At 39.6% G+C, this 22,272-nt stretch overlaps 1 protein-coding gene across 1 annotated transcript; it reads right to left on the bottom strand.

Annotated features, from left to right (window-relative positions):
* Positions 1–2,865: 2,865 nt before the first annotated feature.
* On the bottom strand, positions 2,866–21,423 carry rflna (refilin A). The gene is made up of 4 exons (XM_036578272.1): positions 20,982–21,423; positions 18,456–18,803; positions 6,877–6,983; positions 2,866–5,781 (listed from the first exon to the last, which is right to left on the bottom strand). The coding sequence occupies exons 2-4, from the start codon at positions 18,669–18,671 to the stop codon at positions 5,442–5,444; spliced, it is 663 nt and encodes a 220-aa protein (XP_036434165.1). The 5' UTR covers positions 18,672–18,803; positions 20,982–21,423; the 3' UTR covers positions 2,866–5,441.
* Between the last annotated feature and the right edge of the window lie 849 nt (positions 21,424–22,272).

The following is a 22,272-nucleotide window of genomic DNA, read 5'->3' as shown; positions in this document are numbered from 1 at the left end:
ACCGGTGGGATTCCAGGCGGCGGAGAAGTTAATATCAGATGCAGTCCTGTGATGCGATGCTTTTTGTTGTTGGTCAGTTGTAGTGCATTATCTAGTGTGGTTTTGTAAGTGGGGCTTATATCACAGGCTTGTTCACGCACATTGCCCTGAAATAGTGTCGAGGCTGCTACGATATGAGCTACTTCTATAACCTCCCTACATTATGCAGTCAGACTCTGTCACATATCCCTCCCAGCGGCACTGCGTGTTGTGGAAAAAAGCGTAAAAACGTAGGATGTGTCTGTCTGAAGCTTGCATTTCTCTCTTGACTTGTTGTCGACTGGCCAGTGATACAAGGACAGTGTTTCACTGCGTTTTTTCAGCGTTTTTTTTCTTACCTACTATAAAAGAATCTGTATAAATTGCGGGATGATTACGTAATTGGCAGCAAGCAACAGGAACATGGTCCGTTCCTACAAAGTGTTGATTGTGCGGCCCCTCAGTACTTTTAAGATGGGTTTGGGGTGGGGGGGTGGCATCTATTTTGTACAACCATTTTGTGCTATCTTTTTTTTTTAATTATTATTATTAATATTACAACCCACTGTATTATAGTGAGGAGTGTAAATAGGCCTAAGAGGATGTACATATTTATGTGATTTGCTGCAAGGTTGATATTCACAGAGAAACTGTTCACACTGTTGTATTTCAACATGGCCACCAGCAAGCTTTGTGGATAGCAGTGTAAAAACGAAACAAACAGAAAAAAACAGACACTGCCTTAATGTTTAAATAAAAAGCTTATTGCCATTGACACGGGTGATGTTCATTTGTGTGTGTGCTGTTCTTCTGTCCCTGACCTAACCAGGAGTTTGTTTCTATATATATATATATAAGATACAAATTGTTGTGCATAATTATAATTGTTTACAGTGGAGGACATAATTATAATTATACACAATCTATATTGTGTGTGTGTGTATATGGACCCCCACAGAGCAGGTACTATTTGGCTGGTGGATCATTCTCAGCACTGCAGTAACACTGACGTGGTGGTGGTGTGTTAGTGTGTGTTGTGCTGGTCTGAGTGGATCAGACACAGCAGTGCTGCTGGAGTTGTTAAACACCTCAGTGTCACTGCTGAACTGAGAATAGTCCACCAACCAACAATATCCAGCCAACAGCGTCCTGTGGGCAGTGTCCTGTGACCACTGATGAAGGACTAGAGGATGACCAACACAGAAACTGTGCAGCAGCAGATGAGCTATCGTCTACAAGGTGGACTGACAAGGAAGGAGTGTCTAATAGAGTGGACAGTGTTTAAAAACTCCAGCAGCACTGCTGTGTAGAAACGAGGTGGTTATAATGTGTCTGATCGGTGTGTGTATGTATGTATATATATATATATATATATATATATCGCTGTTGTCAGAAGAGAACCTTGTACATGAGTTTTTGACATAATTTGAAAATGCCTGTTGCCGTTTACATTGGATGTAAATTTCGTGATGAACAGACCAAAAGCAGTGACCCAAAATGACTCAGAAAAAATTGTGGTTCCATTGACTTCTCCTGTAAAGTTACCATTCTTCTGACAACAGCTCTATATATATATATATATATATATATATATAGTTGAGTGTGTGTGATGTATGTGGTGTGGTGTGTGGTGTGTGTGTGTGTGTGTGTGTGTGGAAGTAAACAACATAAATGGTTTGAATTTTATGTTGAGTAAAAGGAAGATTTTAAGGTCACTACAAATTTAAGTGAATTTGTGACCGACTGTTGCAGCCTTATTATAATATATATGTTACAAAAACAGTCAGTTTCAGTTTAATTATATAGTTATAATTATTATAGTTTATGTATTCTGTTTATTATATCAAACAGAGGACGTACCAAAAGGTTTTAAAAAAAATTATGATTTTCACTCAAAATATAATTTTTTCTAAAACAAGTTAGAAAGAAATTCAAAATAAAATCAGTTTCATTAGAGGTGGCACTTTTGCATTGTGTTGTAATACCTCGACCACAAGAGGGGGCAAGAATCCCGTTCATTTCAAGTATGTCTCATTCTCCTTTTCCACAGCAGAGACTTTTCTACTCATTACCTTACACTAAGTGTAGAAGGACAAAGCTCATTAGTGTGTGATGAGATACTGAATCAGTGTAAAGCGCTGTATGCAGGAGCTTTCCATTCTTCTAAGCAGCACTGCTGGCTGCACCCTTCAAACTTGTGGTTTGTTTTATTCTTCTCTGTATTTGCATTACTTATTTGGGGTTTGGAGCTTAAATTTACATTTAATTTTACTGTAAAAAGTGAATTAGACTAACAAAACTGGCCTGTAGTGATGGTACTAGTCACTCGTGGCAACAACAAGGCCGAATTCAGTCAGACTTTATATTTTTATCATGTTTACACTCAAAAGATGAGTAATGAACACTTAAATCAAAAATCAGAAGATGCTTTAGAGGTGAAAACTTTTAAATTCATGACCAGAGACATTAGTTATTTTGATTTCAGGTTGGCTGAGTTTCAAGGCATGGTGTTTTGTTCATATTCTAAGGAAAAATAACACATCCTCTGTAGAAAACACTCAAAAATGTAATTTTTCTCCTAATTTTAATGCACAATTTCTATTGATTTGCTGAGTTTGACATATTATTTGAGAGATATATGATGTGCCATATCTTTTGTGCAGCCTACATTTTGTTTGTTAAATTCAACAAATAAACAATTAAAATGTGCAGACGTGTTGTCTGTACAGGATGTGTTCACTTAATCACATTAAGAAAATCAACACTTCCTTTAAAGGGGGCGAAGGAAAAAAACAACATCCATTTTTGTTTTTTTAAATGAAACAAATGAAAAAGTAGGATTCGGGCTTTTATTTGTTCATTTAAGATATACACTTATTTCTTAAATTATTTTCTAATCTCTTGTCCAAAAACAACAAAAAAGACCTTTAACTTGGGAATTATACAAAAATATAAAGAGAATCATTAAGTGCCATATGCAACATATACAACAGGAAAGTATTTTACATAAAACAAGAAAAAAAAAGAAAATTATCCACTGTGACAGCTTTTTACATCCATTATCGACCGTAGACTTACAGAGGCCTCTGTGCTCAGCTGATGACTTTTACAGAAACCTTCAACACTTTCTGAAATTCCTTTCTGACCAACTTCACTTTGTCCATCAGTTCTTAAGTAAACCGTTCCAGTCAGTTGATGTGACTTTTCCCTTTGTAAGCTTAGCAGCTCATGGAATTTGTTTGTAATCGAGTTGCAATTTTCTTTCAGATTCTCTTCGTCAATCAGAGGTGTCTGATTTTTTTTAACTACCAAACTGAAAATGAGCAGTGTGTAATGTAAGATTCTGTCTATCACCGCTGACCTCCATTTCACACCTAAATCCATTTACTTCTCCTTTCATTTCTTCACGTATACCAACATACCAGTGTGGACAGTTTTGTTTTGTTGTTCCACAAACTGTCCAGACATTCAGCCCCAAGAGCGCCTCTGGCTTTAAAAACAATTCTCCTCAGAAAGTCAAAAGAATACATTTTCAATGAGGTAAGAAATTTAAATTTTTACCCAATTCAGTATTTGTAAGACAAACAAAAAGTACTGCAACACCCTCCTGATGTGCTGTAACACCAACCTCTGATAAAAGTCAGCACAGTATCTGAATCCCTTAATCATCCAGCATGAACTGATCTGACTGTAAGAACTAGACCTGCACAATATGGACGAAACTGTGTTGCTAAATGTTGTATAATTAATATAATATTGTGGTTTTCGCTATATGTCCAATAGTATGTAGACACCAGTGTTTCTTCTGAAATGAAGGCCATTTATATTTTTGTTTCCCCCTCTATTCTTTTAGGAAGGCTTTGCTCTAGATGCTAGAGCATTGCTGTGAGGAGTTGATTGCATTCAGCCACAGGAACATTAGTGCGGTCAGCTAATCATGTTGGATGAACAGTTCTGGACACTTCAGCTCATCCCAAAGGTACTGGATGGAGCTCCATCACTCCAGAGAACACCCCAGCGTGAGCCCAGAGCTTTACACTCCTGTAGCTGATGCTTGGCATTGGGTGTTGTGATCTTAGACTCGTGTAGCTTCTCCACATCGTCTCATTCTATTGGTCAATGCTTTTCTATGAAGATTATACAAGCTGTTTAATCAGGAATGGGTGCACCTTTAAATAGCTGAGATTAGGAGTGTCTGGATACTTTTGGACATATAGTGAACCAAAATAACTATATATTGAAACCAAAGAAACTGACTGGAGTTGGATTTGAATACCTCAGTTCATCCAGTCAGCATCTGAGATTTGGTCAGGATGCTCACAGCGCAGCTCTGTGATTGGTTAGAAGGCTCTTTTGCATATTACAGGCTTGCGATATCTGGACTGCGAGCCGATCCGGCAATAACCATTAATAGATGATATATTGTGCAGCCCTAGTAAGAACATAGTCACATACTGCAGCTCTGCAGCAACAGATCTCAAAAATACAACCTCAAATGAACCAGCTGGAGTGAACACATTAGACAGAACTCGTCACAAAGCCCAGGTTTAGCTTCTCGATTTGACACAATGCTGAAAATGAATGGGTTATTATGGACAGACCCAGTTAAACATAAGCAACTGTAACTCCAAGATTATTAACAGCAGGTCCAAACCACTGGACAGCAAGGCACCAAGGTGGACTTCGTTTTAGGTGCTGGACTAAATGACTGTAGTGCAGGCACTGATTTTCTTACAAAGCTTTCAGCTGTTGAAATGAGCGACGGCGACAACGCGTCCATTTATTTCAATCGTACAAAATCTTTGGTCCGATCTTTCAAGTGCTCCTAGACTGCAGGTCTTTGAAGACCCTCAGTTCAGTCAAAACCACTGTAGCCAAAGTAAGGAGGAAAAAAAATAAACACAAAATAATCACCTTTTTTTAGCAAGAGTGCAATCAAGCATTTATACACCTCATGATAACTTTCTCATATCAGAAAAATGGTTTATATAAGAGGTTTTTTTTGTTACCATATACAGCTTTGAGGCTTTTTACAGCATCGTAAAAGACGGTAGTGGATTTATAATTCGTCTCCATAGTGGAGTCTGTTCTTAGCAATAACGAGTAAACAAACAAGAAAAGAGAAATATGTTTAACCCACCTCCCGACCGGTAGCACATAAACATATAAACTATCAGAAGACCTCAGCCGCTACCTTATACACACAGACAAGGCTGGTCTTCCACCCTCACCTACAATAGAATACCGACTTCACCAGAGGCAAAAAGGAAAAGAATGGCCCTCTTCCACCTGCTTTCCTTCTGCTAGTGGAAGTCTTTAGTGATCCTTTCTACGCTGGTTTTGAGTAATGCGTCCGTTACTCTGTAACCCTCTACCCAAAAGGAGCTTTACTGGGAAATAATTACAAACACTCTGCAGGAGTCTCAGAGGTTTTCCGTGTAGATGATACACGGGCTGGCATCCTCACTGGACTCCAGCCTGACCGTGGACACAAACCAGCGGTGTCCGGCGCTGCCGTTGGCGTTGTAGTTCAGCGTGGTGCGGTACGTGTTCCGGGCGTGTTTGGGGTAGACGATGGCCGTGCTTTGGTAGTGCAGCGGCCGGTGACGGGGCTGAAAGTGAACCTCGGACTTGTAGCTGCGCCATGTGCAGTCGTGCACCGCCACCACTGTCTCGCTGTAGGAGGTCACCGTGGGAACGGGAGCGCAGTACACCTGGTCACGGTAGTGCCGGTCCGAAGCGTATTTCACTGCTGAACTGAACCTGGAGGAACAACATACATCATTCAGTATGTCAGTCTGGACACTTTGGGGCTTTAAAAACAAATTTAGTGATCAATATGTCTAGGACTGTTTCCCGTTTTCACCAGAGGGGGCGACAAAGCCTTTTGCACAATAACTAAACACTCACCAAAATGAATAAAGAAAAATGCTGCCAAAAAAGCCACAATAACTATATATGAAGAGTTTTTTTTTCCAAAACTATACTGTACAATAATATAGACAACTTACTGTTCAATATACATTGTTGGGAGTGAACTTTCCACATACAAGAAATATCAGTGCTATATTATGATTAATGCCTCCTTTTTTAGAGAAATAATTGTGTTTTCCATTATGTCAGCTTTGATTTTTTTCAGAAAATTGTTACGGATCACTTTAAACTCATATTTTACCTGTCGATTTCATGGCACCTGTCATTGATTATTGATAAATCAGTAAGTGGTCCCAGCTTTAGAATCATTATCCACCTTGCTGGATAATGCAGTTACAGGTTGTGTTCAGACAGCCAGCCCAAGTCCGATTTTTGGCAAATCCCAATTGTATCCAGACTGATGTTTGATAGTGTGGACAGCAAAAAAACACATGAAACCTGATTTTTGCAAATCAGATCCAAACCATATTTGGAGGGTTAAAATGCAATCAGATTTTTGCAGTCAGATTTTTTACAGATCTGTCTTAGTCTGAATGCTCTGCTGCTGAAATCAGTTAATGCACAGTTTCTCTAAGTCATCATTTAGACCTTCATCAGTGGTCACTTTCTGACAGGATTTTTTTGGATGGTGGTCCACTCTTAACCTGACACTGACACTCATACCACTACCATGTCCATGTCACTTCAGTGCTGAGAGTGGTCCACCACCCTGATAATACCTGGACAACAGCAGTCCTGAGGTCAGAAACTGACCGGTGATGAAAGGAGCAGAGGGGGGCTGATAAATCATACAGTAACAGATGGGCTGCTGTCTGTAATTGGACCCTCATATAGTTCTCAGCCTGTGCACAGAGATGATATTTATGTGTTATGTGGATTTAAACTCTGTGGTCCTGATGCAGTCGGTGCTGCAGGTTCTCTTACTTTAGCTCCTTGTTGGGTTTGGGGTTCACCTCGATGCTTTCTCCATAAACCACAGGGTACATGCGGGCCTTGGCGTCCCCCTGAGAGTTCAGCAGCAGGTACGGGAGCTGAGAGAGAAACCAGCACCATCAGTTCAGCACATCCACAACATCAATACGGTTCACATGCTGAGACACAAGCTCAGCTCTCTCGCTTTCTGTCGGTCTGTCTGTCTGTCTGCGTCTCTCTGTCTGTCTGTGGGTCTCTATGTCTCTGTATGTCTGCATCTCTGACTGTGTGTCTGTCTTTCTGTCTGAATCTGAGTCTCTCACGGTGTCTCTGTTTTTGTGTCTCTGTCCCTCTTTCTGTCTGAATCTCCCTGTCTTTCTGTCTGTGTCTGTCTGTCTGTCTGTCTGTCTCTCTTTCATTAAGAACAGTCAATTATATCAGTCATAAAAGCAGAGTTAAACTAGAACTGTTGGATTCTGTTTACTTTTTGAAAATTATGTCAGGTGATATTAACACTTCATCAGGTCCTTAAAATCAGCACTGATGACAATTTAAAAATTCAATCCTTACTACAATCAGAAATACTGGCCTTCTGCCAAATATCACTAAAGTTGTAAATAAGAAGTATTTACTTAGCTGAGCATTTTTAAAGGCATTTTTATTTAACATTGTTTTGGAAATAAAACGCTTATAATTACATTTGGCTTTGAAACTAATTTGAACCATTTATGAACCTTTAGTTCAAAATGGCTTCATGATTATGAGAAACACAGTGAGGTGAGTCCAAACTCCACTTCACTGGTACTGAATCTGTTCTCTTCACCTCCCGTCACAAAACAGGTTTACATCCATAATAAACAGATGATCACAGTCAACACTCGCTGAACTGCTGCCTGAAAAAAATGAATGTCCTTTAATCAGAGGTAAGAGAGCACTGGCACGGGTCACACAAGATAATGCAGTGGGCTCGGCATATGTTTGCTGATCAGACACTGGGCTTGTCTGTTTGCTGTCTCTACTAGAGTAGATTTTAGACGGATCCCTGTGTCCACCCAGTCAGACTGAGCTCTGGAGAGCAGCTTTGTGCTGATGAAGTTCCAGATAACTGCAACCCATCCATAAACGAATCAGAAATGCATCCAAACAAGCAGCACTGCCTAAGCTTCTGATGATAAGCAGCTGCCATAAAGTGAAAATGAGGTTAAAAAAGCTAATTTACACAGTTTTCCTCTTTAGGTCTAATGTACCCGATTAACCAAGACATGTTCAGTGTCTTAAGTTCACTTCTGTAGTTCTAATACTGCAGCTTCACGGCTAATGTAGCTAATAAGTAACGGAAGCTCAGGTACACCAGTTAGCATCACACAAACGTTATGCCTGAATTATCACACACTCGCCTCAAACTGTGTGGAGTTGTTCAGTAATCTCCCATAGACAGCAGAGCTGGTTTATGAGGAGCCTGGCCACTTCCTATTTCCCTCATTATATCAAAAACATGAATCCAAAATGCCAGAGGGCGCCTGCGAGCGAGTGAATGGGAGTAAATGGAGCTGAATGGTTAAAAAATGAATAGTTAAAGTAGTTTCTAATCTCTCGCCCAGAACTTTCCTTTAGTTTTAGAAAGTAGAAGGATGTATTTCACTAAAAACACAAAGAAAACTCACCTGTATGTTTCCTTTTTTTCTACAGGAAACAGGTTTTGGGCAGCAGGACGCTAACATTACTGATACTGAGTGCTGATTGGTTAGCGTTACTGCTACTGAGTGCTGATTGGTTGGCGAGCGGAGCAGCTCATTGGCTGTTCGCACTCACAGATGTCATGAACATACATGAGGCGCCGTTTTAAACTCCTATAACTCGAGTTTAAAAGCTCTTAACACCGGTGTTAAAATGTTTTAAGCTGTTCTGAGTTCAGGAAATGAATGTATGCTTTTATATTAAAAATGTTTAAGCATTTATAAACTATGATTTTGCTCAAATGCTCCATATCAACCCATTCATTTTGGACTCACTCGGGAGCGCCCTCTAGTGTTTGAGAAAGCCGGAAGACATTACAGACTGTTAAGCTGAGTATCGTATCTGTTAGCCTCTACATTGGCCATGGCAATGGCGCGGGGTGGGGGGTTTCAGTGGTTATATGATGTATTTGCTTAATGCATGCTGGGTATTGTAGTGCTACATACAACATAACACATGAAATAACACATAAAATAGCAGTTTTAGGCCGTTATCTCCCTTTAACAGTTCAACACAGTTTGACACCACTGTGTCTTGATTTGGACGTGCTTTACACCACGCTAAGCTCCTGTTACTTGTTAGCTACATGAGCCAAAGCTAAAAAAGCAAACTCCAGACACCAAACATGTCTTGTCTGCTCGACTGCATTTGGAATATAGGGAGAAAGTGAGATCAAATCAACAGTTTGATTGTTTTTGTTGAGCTGCTGTGTCAACACACAGAAATAGAGAGGAAAATGTAATTGGGCTGCATTACACAGCGTCAGATTTGCAGCAGAGCAGCTGCAATAACAGTATCTTTTCTCCTCCCCTGGGCGTTGAGGGGTAGATACTGTGAGCGCCACACCAATGCTCAGAGCAAACACAAAGTCAAATCAATGACAGCTTCTGCTGTTTATTAACTCTCCCCATGAACGCCCACGCGCACGCGCAGCAGGGGTGAAAGTCCAGTTATGCAACCGGCTGCAACGGCTCCTGTTAGCGCCGCCGCTCAAAAATAGATTCAGGAGATTGTTCTGAGTTGCCACAAGCAAACAACTCCAAAACAGACCTGCGGCCATCCCAAAAAAAACATAACAAGCCTTCCTGAAACAGGCGTGTGCATGCCCTCCTGCAAACACCAGTGCGCTCAGCAGCAGGAGTGCGCAGCACTGAGTTTCTGTAAACCATTAGTGCAGTTGTGGCCTTTATAACACTGATATTACAGTTAGAAATATGCACAGGAGCTTCTAACCAGTCACTAACTCTACTGTTTATGTGACAAATCTCAGAAAAGATGAATTTCTGCAGGTATTTTGATGAATTATGATCCAACAGCATTAAAAACATAAATGACAAGCAATAAAAACAGATTTTTGGTTAAAGTAACAAAGGCTGATGGGCCAGCGTTTTTCAGCCTTATCTCTATCTTCACAAACCTGTCGCCTCCCCTAAACAACCCCCCCTTCCCAACTTCAATTACCCAACTTAAAGGGAAACTCTGCTGATTTTTCAAAAAATCTACATAAATGGTTGAGATGTATACAAAGTCAGTCAGAGTGGTTTTGGGTGAAATGCTCTGTTCTAGAGAAACTTACTGAGTCAGAATTGTTCACAGTGGTGATGACAGGAACCAGACATCCACCTCTAAAAGCTCCCTCACAGAAAGTTATCACACTAGATTAGATATGTGCTGCCTGATGTCTCACACATCATCTTACGATAGTTTTGAGATAAAGTTTTGGCTTAAAATGCATTTTAATCCATTTATTTTAATCCTTTCACATTTACCACTATTTTACCATCATCAACATTCCTTATAAAGCCCAGAAGACTCATGTAGGGTCACTGGTTCACTGGTGGTTTTAGATAGTAAAAAAAATTGTGTTGTAGACATTGTGACCCCTGGTTCCCATCACCACCACTGTAAAGAAATCTGCAAGTTTCTTTTCACATCAAACCAATCTGAATAACTTTGTTTACATCTTAAGGACTAAATTATTTTGAAATTTAAAAAAACTTGGTGGAGTTCCCCTTTATATGGCCATGTCTGGGTCCACTTATAACTTTTGCGTAATTTTACCAAAACTGGTCGCGATTCATTTTTACATGAACTAAACAGGCTGTGTCTTTAAGACTGATATAAATGTAAATGAGCTCTGTTCTGATTGGCTGCCCTGTATTTTACCTCATTCTAAAAGCAGTCCAGGCTGAAACACTCCTTAGAACTTCACTGTGAATGGGCGGAGCTAAACTGCTGTAGGCTGAATAGGCAGATGCATGTAAATGTGTTGGTCTTCCTAACATCACAAAATACGGAATTAAAAACGATGTGTTTTCATATATGGAATGTTTTATAAACTTCAATAATATGTTATGCTACACATATGACATAAAACGCTTTTATTTCAAAAACAAAGAATTTTTTCAGAATGCTTTTTAATTTTATAGAATAATTTCTACAATGTCTTTATAAGAAGTTATTATAATGTATATGAATTAACTATAGTTAACTATAGTTATTATAATAGATTAAGTAAATAACTATAAATCAAACTATAGTGTGTAAATTAAAATTAAAATGAATTATTAGAAGAATATGCATAAGTTCTGCTTTTTATTTTAAGTCATTAATGATGTCTTCATTAATAATATGTTTTTGTCAATATAATGGTCAATTATATGGGGTCCCTTGTGGCTCAGGGGGGGCCCTACGCACCTGCTTACAGCACTTACAGAAAGAAAGGGCCCTCAAACCCCACTTATACCAGAGACCAAAGAGAAGCTGCTTCAGCATCTGCCCACTGACCTCCATTGTACGTGTGCTTTAACTCAGTGGTTTTCTGTTCTCTTTAAAGTTCAGGGAAACACACTGAAGTTGTTGTCTGTGGTAACGGACTCTGTGCTACATATGCGACAGAAAAATTCCGGAGTATTCCTTTAACCACATCACTGTGTTTTATTATAGTGAAAGTCGATCAGAATCAAAATATGTAGCAAAATAACTGCAATACATGTATTCTTCTGCATGCGGATCAGCTCTGCTTAGCAGGCATGAACGCAATACCCTTATTCACAGAGCCATTTTACAGCTGCATTTCCGAAACGCGTCCTTCCCAGTGCATTATGTGCAACTGTAAGTATGCAGTGTGTATCCTAATGCAGTGCTGTAGATACAAAGCCATACAGAAAAAAATCCCTTATTCAGAATACAGTCAGTCAGAAACGGCATGGCTAGTGTCTGGAGTTTGCTAATGTGGCTATCAAGTAACGGCAGCTTATAGCCACCAATTAGCACTGAGCAAACTGCATGCCTAAATCATCCCATGCTTGCTTCAATGCAGACTTGATGATGCAGTGTCTAACACTGTTACTGTAGGCATCTGCTACTTAACCGTTAGCCTTGTAGCTAAAGTGGTAAACTAAAGAAGCATCAAGCATGTCTTTGCTTATCACCTACATTTAGAGTAAACAGAGAATCTTGTCATTTTGATTTTCCACTACTGCTTTACTGCTGTTTGCCTTCTGCTCAACCCATCAGAACAGTGTGTGTTCAGGCAAGTGTGAGCACGCCTCTGGAGCAAGTGGAAAGAGGAGTGCCACAGTAATCATTTATACAGGCCAAAAAGCTGCAGATAGGCATGCAATGCTACGTGACTCCAGGCTGTTTTCCACACAATAGAGATCCGACACAATTCACAACAAGCCTAATGATTGCAGAGAGGAGTGCAGGACAGGAAGGTGGAGCATGTTTTAGCAGAGCGTTACACTGTTTATCCCCGTACAACTCCTAAGACTTCCCTTCAGTCTTCTCAGGAATACCTCACACAGATTCCGTTCAGGAATAATTTATAGTAGTTACTGGATAATAAAGCTTAAAATGGTAGGTTGGCCACAAATTGGCATGACATATCCACCACTTACTCTGAAGGAGTCTGGTTGGTGTAGCAGACTGGACTTCGAATCCCAGCGAGGAAGCACAACACGCTACACGGATAAGAGACCTTGAGGACTCTTAATACATTTATCTGCAACTGTGACGTGATTAAACTGCAGAGGGGAACCCTCAGAACCTTCTAGGCCTTCAGAATGGACCTACTGATTTTTGGGAACTAAAAAAAAATGTTTAGTTCATTTTATTTAAGAAAAACATGGCTTTATTTAAACTCTGCAAGACAGAGCTACTCTTGTTTGGATGGAAACAAAAGGGTTAAATTCTTGAACTGTCTGGTAGAAAACTAGAGTTCAAGAGCTGAAGAGAAGGCCTAAACTGTTCATATCAGCATAATTATGACATGCCAAAGGTCCCAACTAATCATGTTTTAATAAATTTTGTGAGCAAAAACGTCAACCCAGGCCTTCTGTGATGTTAGTGATACTGAAAGCAGTGGTGGCAGCTCTAAACCAGCCTCTCTACTGAGTCACCGTTAATTACTTTTAATGTAAGTCAATGGAACCAGACTTTTTTTCCAAATATTTTGGGCCATTTCTGTTGGTCCATTCATCATGAAACTTACAAACAATGTAAAGGACAACAGGCATTTTCAAATTATGTCAAAAACTGAAAAATAGAGATACAAGTTTTTTCCGACAGCAGCGAAATGTCTGTCACAAACCTCAAGTAAAATATGGAATCTCCCTTAGAAGCTTCAAATGTGTGTTTAATCTAGAACGGCCAATAAAGTTCAGACGAATCACCGTAAGCTCAGCGCTAACAAATCACTAGAAGCCTACAGGGACGCTAACAGATGTTAGCATCATCTTAGAGATGGGTTTTTTTCTCATGTTTTTAATGTTTACATCCTGAATTGAAAGCCAAACTCTAATCCACCACAGTTAGCTCTGGATAAGAGAGTCAGCCAAATGCTGCTAATGTGAGTTTGCTTAGTTTTGTACTGTAGTTTAGACTAATATAACTAACAAGCGAGAGAAACCAAAGTCTGCATAGCAAAGTCTGTTCACTTGGCAGCCATCTTTGGGCAGTTATTTCCAGCCATACAAGACCAGACTCCTGCCTCTTTGAATGGGGAGAGACCTAAATACTCCAACTGAAGAAGCGTTTAAAAACCATTTGAAATCACCTGTAAAATCTGACAAAAACCTCACAAGTAGTTTGTAGCGTTTGGCTCAATAACACAAAAAAACATGATATCTTGGCCTGTTCTGGTTGCTCTCCACGATGAGTGGGGGCTTTTCCTGCTAACTCCACAATATCGCCAACGCTTCTCTGCTTGTGGCGTAACCAGTAAGCCGACTGGCTCTTTTCCTTGAAATACAGGACTTTCTCTGTAAACAGACGCCATGTTGAGTGTTACAAGCTTTCCCATTTATATTTTAACCAGTCCCATCATTTATAACGTCTCTGGAGAAGCTCATGTAAACTAATTAGCATCGTATAAAGTACCGTCCTGCATTTTTCTGTTTTCAATCATGATACCAGCCATTTCGCTAACAGTGTGTCATACAGTGTCAGGAACAACATACGCAAGACTATCTGAGATTACTTAACAGCTGAAGGTTTGAGGCAGGTATGTGATCAATTACGCATGCGTGATGCGAATTGTTTGGTTATAAGCTTCTATTGCTTGTTTGTAGCCTAGAACATCTTGACTGTCTACATTTGTGGTAAAGTGATGATTTTTCATCACTTAGTAACTGAATAATAAGCCTAGTTTAAGACTTTGACCGTGAGTTCTATGTCCTGCTGGACACTGATTGATTCGATGAACTGCCTGTTTAGAACTGGAGCTTATCTGGAGGCGTCTTTGACGCTGATGTGGGATCGGCTGTGTGGTTTGTTCTGATGATGAAGGCCGTCTGAGGCAGCCTGCTGTTAGCTCAGGACTGTGTAACCTTTCAGAGGCAGAAATAAGAGCTAGCAGTGCAGCGTTTGTCCTCACAGGCTGTAACATGAGTGTGCAGTCGGGCAATGCTGCGGTGAAGGGCAGTGTGGCAGCAGGGCTCGGCGATACTGATAAGAGTCAGCATCGTGATATGTTCCACATGTATCACAGTATCGGATGATGTTTGACTTAGGATTAATAAAGTTAATGAGACTCTTCTTTCTGAGAGCTGGCTAGCTCTGTTAGCTCATCTGCAGAGGCAGCCTGTGCTACTCGGACAACACAGAAACCTGGCTATTCTCCCTCAGACTTTCATTACTATTACTTTCCCCCATTGTTTCCTTCCCTGCAGTTAGCCAGACATCAGTTTATGAGCTTATACAGCTATTCAAATATCAAAATTAACCCAAATGCACATCCTAGTTTTGTTATGTTTCTCTTAAATTTAGTTCAAAGGAACTTGATACAGTACCGTGAACTGTAATCAGACTGAAAGCACATTTACAGAAAGGAAAGTTTACTTCTGTGTTCTTTCAAAACATTATGAAGCACCCAGTAAATCATCTACTGGAGCTTTTAGTGAACTGATTGTTTCTTATCTAATACTGCTAAAGCTAAAAATCACTACCAATACAGTTAAATGAATACCGATGTAGTGTGTTTTTGTTTGTGTAACTGTGTGTGTGTGTGTGTGTGTGTGTGTGTGTGTGTGTGTGTAAAAGGCTGATTTGTGGAACAGAGACAGATCAGTTACAGTTCACAAGCTAACTAAAGACAAGGTCAACTTGTTTACACTACTTGTTCTCTCTCTCTCTCTCTCTCTCTCTCTCTCTCTCTGTCTCTCTCTGTCTCTCTCTCTCACAATATCTTTATCTCTCTCTCTATAGCTCTCACAATATCTCTCACTGTCTTTCAGTGTCTGTCTGTCTCTCTCTGTCTTTCTCTCTCTCTCTCTCTCTCATGGCTCTTTCTGATTAATATGGTTTTCCTCTCTAGGGACGGGACGGCTACCAGTTCTAATGATACACAGCAGTATAAAACCCAATATCATACCGTTCTAATTAATAAACTAATCTGATTATTATGTCAGAGCTTTAATCTGAACATGATCTGAGACAAAATTTAGAACATACATAAAGTAAGGCTGGGTAATACGCCAATAACTGTCATTATCATAAATTATGTCACAGTATTTTTTTTGTTTGTTTTTTTTTCCAGAGGGCATAATTAGTTATTATTAGTTATAGTATTTCATTGGTTTTAATGCAGCGCAGCAGTATAGCTTATCTTTCTTTTCTAGTTTACGTCAGAAAAAATGAATATCATGATATTATGTGTCATTAATATATATATATATATATATATATATATATATATATATAAATGCCTGTTACCATTTACATTGTAAATATCATGATGAATGGATCACAAGAAATGGTCTGGTTCCATTGACTTACATTAAAAGTAAACTATGTTTTTTTCCTTCTGTAAAGTTACCATTTTGGAGATAAAGGGTTTTGTTCCGACAACAGCAATATACAAAACAATGATATAATAAAAATCAGTGGCTCAAAATTAATGTAAAATTCCACTTTAACAAATGTGTTCATCAATGACCAAAGCAATGCAGTGCTTTGGAACAACATCCCAAACATTTTAGTCTGGATAAATCTTCCTTGCTGCGCTGCTGTATTTCCAGCGCATACATGAGTTTGGCTTCCCTGGACCTCGTGCTACATTCATGAGTGGAGCCAGATTAAAGCTGTTGTAAGATAATGAAACGAGAGAGGAACATTTAAATGTAAATGGGTTTCAATACAGGGTAAAATCTGTCGAGCCCGTAAATGAAATCTGACCCCGACACATATTTGGAAAATGCCGTGCAAAGACGACCAAATCTACTGCGAGCAGTCGGGTCTCATCCCACCCTCACCAAACATATAGAAACTGTGCATTACAATTTGCATTTCCAACTTATAAAATCATGAAAACATGTCATTTGATTCCTGGGTATATACAGCTCTGCTCGGATTACATGTTTTGTTGATTTTTTAGTAGCAGTTGTCACTTATATGACTAGTAGCTCCACTGAATGAATACAATACACAATAAGCACTTTAAGGCAGCAGGGAATGTTCTAGATGCTGCTTATCTGCCCATAGATCTTTTGGATGACAAATGTCAAAAGTATTCCAGGCTTTCACAGAAGCTTAATCCACCAGCTCAGCTCTTTGTTTGTCTGTATGTGGTAAAAGCTGCAGTACAGCAGGTTTTGGAATTACAGCCTTATGTTCGTCAGTGAGCCGCTGCATACAGAGCCCAACACTAAAAACAACCAACAGCCATTCCGTTACTATTCAGTTCTCAAAAGCTCTTATTCAGTAACGACTATGGATTATTTAATAACTACTATTAAACTATTAAATTAATACAAGTTCTGTAGTTATGAACATGAGGAACAAACACTTCCCTGAGAGTTTAAGAGGTTTTTAATGTTTAAAATTCAGAACAGTTGCAGAAATAAACTGGATCGTCAAAAAGCAAAGGCAGTGGTGGAAAAAGAGGCATAACTTTTCCGTTCTCTTCAGCCTGTTCCCCCTTCTTCACTACAGTGGCTCTGATCTTCACCACCAGACTGAGCTTAGAGTAGAACTTAATTACGTTCATCAGAGGCCCCCTGTATACGGACCCCAGTCACTGATCTACATACTGATCTCTGAAATGTAGGCTACGACTTGGCAATACAGAGCCTGCCCACTATTTCAATCAGTATTAAAACATTTGTAGCAACATATAATAAAAATAATGATAATAATAATAATACAGCATTTATAACGATATACTGAACCCCCAGAACTCAAGCCAATTTATACGCTGGTGAAAAAGAGGCAGATTCTGACTTTGCCCTTCAGATTCATTATCACTCTGATCTTCACCATCAAACTAATTGGGTTTAGAGTAAAACCTGTTCCAGGAAAACAGCCTTATTAACATTAAAGTCTTATGTATGCCACTGTATACAGAACCCAAACACCAATCTACATACTGATGTCTGTAATAGAACCTAACACTAATCTACATACTGATGTCTATAATAGAACCCAACACTAATCTACATACTGATTTCTATAATAGAACCCAACACTAATCTACATACTGATTTCTATAATAGAACCCAAACAGTAATGCACATACTGATTTTTGTAATAGAACACTAATCTCTACACCAATGTTTGCTAATAGAACCAAACACTAATCTACATACTGATTTCTGAAACACTGATCTATATATTGATTTCTGCAAACAGTCTTATGTATGCCAGTGTCCCACTGCATATGGAACCCAAAGACTAATCTATATACTGATTTCTGCAAACAGAACCCAAAGACTAATCTACATACTGATTTCCATACTAGAACCCAAAGACTAATCTACATACTGATTTCCATACTAGAACCCAAAGACTAATCTACATACTGATTTCTATACTAGAACCCAAAGACTAAGCTACATACTGATGTCTGCTAATTGAACCAAACAATAATCTACATACTGATCTCTGTAGAGGAAACCCAAACACTAATCTACACACTGATCTCTGTATACAGCACTGAGGGATATATTAAAAAGGTTTCAGAAATATATTAAGTTCCCAAAAGCCAAGTCAATGCCAGAAGACGGGGCACATACTTTTTTAACCACTTAACCTGCAGGCTTATTATCCAGTTAGCGGATACTTAAGACTCGCTGTTCAGTAACTCTTATATACTGTTATGCAAGTGCTATAAAACTAACTTTCGGAATAATAAACCTCAGTGCTTTTATGCTACAGACTTCAATAACTGTGATTCTGCATACTGGCATTCCAGAGAACAGCCTGAATGCATGTCTGTATATATGCAAAATGGCAATAAATATGAGTTGAACTGAACTGATTTGAGTAAACTGACAGTGTTCAGAGTTAAACCTGCCCAGTAAAGCAGTGAATGATGATGACTCAATGTAAAACAACTGTGATTGAGAAAATCTCACCAGTTTTCCTTCTCTGCTCTCCTTCCTGCAGTGTGCATACGGTTCGGTCGGAGTGGAGCAGCTGCTGGCCCGCTGCTCCACCACCCCCGGGGACAGGGAGTAGAAGGGTGGGCTCGGGCTCGGGGGCAGCCCTGAATCCGGGCTGTCCAGCAGCCCTTCGCGGTTCTTTCCTTTCAAACTCTCATCCATAGCTTGCAAGTGTAAATGCCCCACCATTTCTGGAAGAGCTCAAAGCTGAAGAAAAGAAACAAAAATCCAGCCGAGCCGTTTGTTCCACAGGAGAGCTCAGTCGTTCGAGGAGGACTTCGGTCACACCTGCTCACAGAAAATCCGATTTCACGCGCTGCTCTGGAACGAGATCGTAAGAAATGAGAACTGTGACAGGCTGCTTTCATTTTAAAACTCATGCATGCTGAGCAGGGGTGGGCAGAGCAGCCTAAAACCAAACCAGAGATATCGCAATTAAATAACGATCCAAAAGTAGCGAACAACAGCAGCTCAGGTCCAAACTCAAGTTCTGAATTCATTAGCAGAAGAAGAGGTGGGCGATATGGCAAAATGTAATATCACGATACTTCAGAAAGATTTTACAATACACAATATGTTATGATATTTATTTTTTCTGACATCTGATAAGTAGACAAAGTAAGCCACATTTTAAAAGATGCCTCCAAAACTATGAATCAAACTACAGTTAAACATTTCACACAGTGTTGCACTAAATCCAATCAAACAGGACTAATGATGCTCTTTTTAATCAAACATGCAGTTGGAAAGTGGTTTTTAAGTACTGACGATATCCATGAGGTGCTCAGGAAAGCTTATTGTGACTTACTGTGATGTAATTTATCACAATAATGATAAATATTGTCCGATTGCCCAGCTCTATTAGACGTTCAGTGGAGCTTCCTGGTACCAGCATCCGGCATCTATTAGTATAGAACAGGAGTCGGCAACCCAAATGTTAAGAAGAGCCATTTTGTCCTTTCAACAAAAATCAATCCGTCTTGGGAGCCACAACATTTAATGTCCATTTTACTGAAGTACTGTTTATCATCTTGGCTAAAAATATGTCTTAATATATGCTAATGTCCCAGTGTAGACTAATAATATCTAAAACAAAACACAGACTCGCTTTGCTGTGCTTTAAGCTTTAGCTGAGCTATAGTCACTTTTCTCGCATCTCCAGCAGGAAACTTTTCCACAAAAGTGGCATAGTTTCTTGTAAAATGTCTCTCAGTGCTCGACTTTTTCAGAGGCTGAAGTCGCTTCTCATTCGCCAGCTTCTAGTTCAACTTTTCCCATTCCACCTTAAATGGTGCCTGAGGTGCCAGAATGTACATGCTGCACCTTTTAAGGTGGAACGGTAGAATTAGAATGAGAAGCTGACTTCAGCCTCACAACTTTTTAGTGTTTGACAGTTGCTTGTTGCAGATTAAATGTATCAGGAAACCAGCTGGAGTGATTATGAATGCAAATCAGTCAATTCGTCACAAATGATTGATGTTTGTCTTAAATCTTGTTCTTTGCTGTTTCGTTAGCTACTGGCTATGTGAGGTTGTTGTCTGCATTTCTGTGGTGACCAGCAGTCTGAGAGCCAACCTTCAGGGTTAAAGGGTGAATTAGCAGTTCTACATTAACTCCAGTGTTTAAGACCATTTATTGTTAAACTGTGTTGAACGATCAGCAGAGCTTTATTTTACTGTAAAGGAGGATTATTTTATTTTTACCTACAAATCTAATTCTGCTGTGGAGCCACAACAGGGCAGTAAAGGAGCCCTATAACACTCTGTAGCTGCATGTTGCTGACCCTGGTATAGGAAATTAATTTTGTTAGGCTCTATTTTTCTCATTTGGATCATCTTAATTAGTGTAATGTAAGTCTAAAATAAAACACCCTTCAGGACCTGAACCAACACAGCAGAATAAAATGAAACCCTAAAAGGGAATTGGGAGCTAAATGTGAACAAAAACTAAACAGAGTAAAAATACTAGAGTATATTCGAGAGAGAGAGCTGGGCAATATGACAATATTCATCATTATTGTGATAAATTACCTTACAATAAGCTTTCCTGAGCACAGTGTGGATATCATCAGTACTTAAAAATCATTTACCAACTGCATGTTTGACTAAATAGAGCATAATTAGTCCTGTTTATTAGGATTTAGTGAAGCACAGTGTGTGAAATGTTGAATAGTAATTGGATTCATAGTTTTTGATAGTATTTTGCCATTAGTTTGCCTGTTATAACTTACCAGATATAAGAAAAAATATCGTGACGTATCGCGTATCGTCAACAGTATCGCGATATTACATTCTGCCATATCGCCCACCTGTAGCAGGAGGCAAGTTATCATTATAAAGCACAAAACCATCAGAATTGTACCATGACGCTTGTAAACAGAGCTCTTTTCTACCCACCTCAGCTTTGCAGCTTAAACACGTTGTATTCGAGACAAATACGTGAAAGCAGGACTTAAAATCCACACAGAAAACAGAAAAGTGGCTCTTCAGAGTTTGTTACCTTCAGCCTTGAAGCTCCGACCGGCTGAAAGCTGCTGAATGCCGCGAGCTCCTCTCCTCAGCACTGCGTTAACGTGCTGTGAGGCTAACAGAGAAATCCAGAGCACAAAAAAGGCGAATAAATCCACCGAAAAGAGGAGAAAATACGAGAAAAAGTCACTTTGGTGAAGTCTCAGTATCCCACAGTTAGACAGCCTCCGCTTGGTCTCCAGTCCAGTGCGCTGCCGCTGCTGCTCTGCTGTGGAAAAAGTCCAGCGAGTGTCTCTCTGTGTGTGAGTGAGTGAGTGAGAGAGAGAGAGAGAGAGAGAGAGAGAGCACACCGAGTGTGTCCTCAGTGAGAGAGAGAGAGAGAGAGCACACCGAGTGTGTCCTCAGTGAAGTGAGCGAGGGGAGCAGTGAGAGCTTCCCCTAATGCCCCTGCCAGCCCACTGCTTTAACCCTGGAGCTCATTCAATCGGCTGATGAGCGGCGCACTTCCAACTGCAGCCGCCAGGTGGCGCATCTCCAACAATCCGGCTCACTTCAGTTCATGGCTGCTTTATTGCCCTGGCTGATGATGCTAGATTTGTGTTTTTATTGCAGGATTGGGTTACCAGTATTTAAAAATATGAATAAACAATAAAATGAGAAATGAAACATTTTGGAGTCTGTAAAAAAGCGCAATTCTTCGCCAATACAAGGCCTGAAAATTCGAGAAAGTGTGTTTTGGATGAGCAGCTGGGGCTTTTAAACCCCCAGAAGAAACGGCCCAAAATGACTTGGAAAAAGTCTGGTTCCGTTGACTTACAATGAAAGTAAAGTAGGTTTTTTCTTCTCCTGTAAAATTATGATTTAAGAGATATGAGGTTTTGTTCCCAGAGCAGTGATATGTAATGTTGTTGATGATAAAACAGCATTAAATCTGAAAAAATAAGTTTTCTTGTGGGACTATTTTGCCTCACAGCACCCTGCATGTACCCCTCTGCCATGAATGGATTTAAAATATATATTTTTTAGGCCAAAATCTTCTCAAAACTGTCATAAAACAGTGTCTCAGACATCAGCCAGTGTACTAATAAACATTTAATGTAATAACTTTGTGTGAGGGAGCTTTTAGAGGTGGACATCTGGTTCCTATCATCACCAACAATCCTCACTCTGTAAGTTTCTGTAGAATGGAGCATTTCACACCAAACTACTCTGAATGACTTTGTTCACATCGTAACCAATTAATTATGCAGAAATTTTGAAAAGTTGGTGTAATTCCTGTTTGAACTAAAGAGAAAAGGTTCAGACTATAATTCATCTAAGAT

Source organism: Colossoma macropomum, unplaced genomic scaffold (genome assembly GCF_904425465.1).
Source record: "Colossoma macropomum unplaced genomic scaffold, Colossoma_macropomum, whole genome shotgun sequence".
Taxonomy (NCBI): Eukaryota; Metazoa; Chordata; class Actinopteri; order Characiformes; family Serrasalmidae; genus Colossoma; species Colossoma macropomum.
This window is presented reverse-complemented; position numbering and strand designations above follow the sequence as displayed.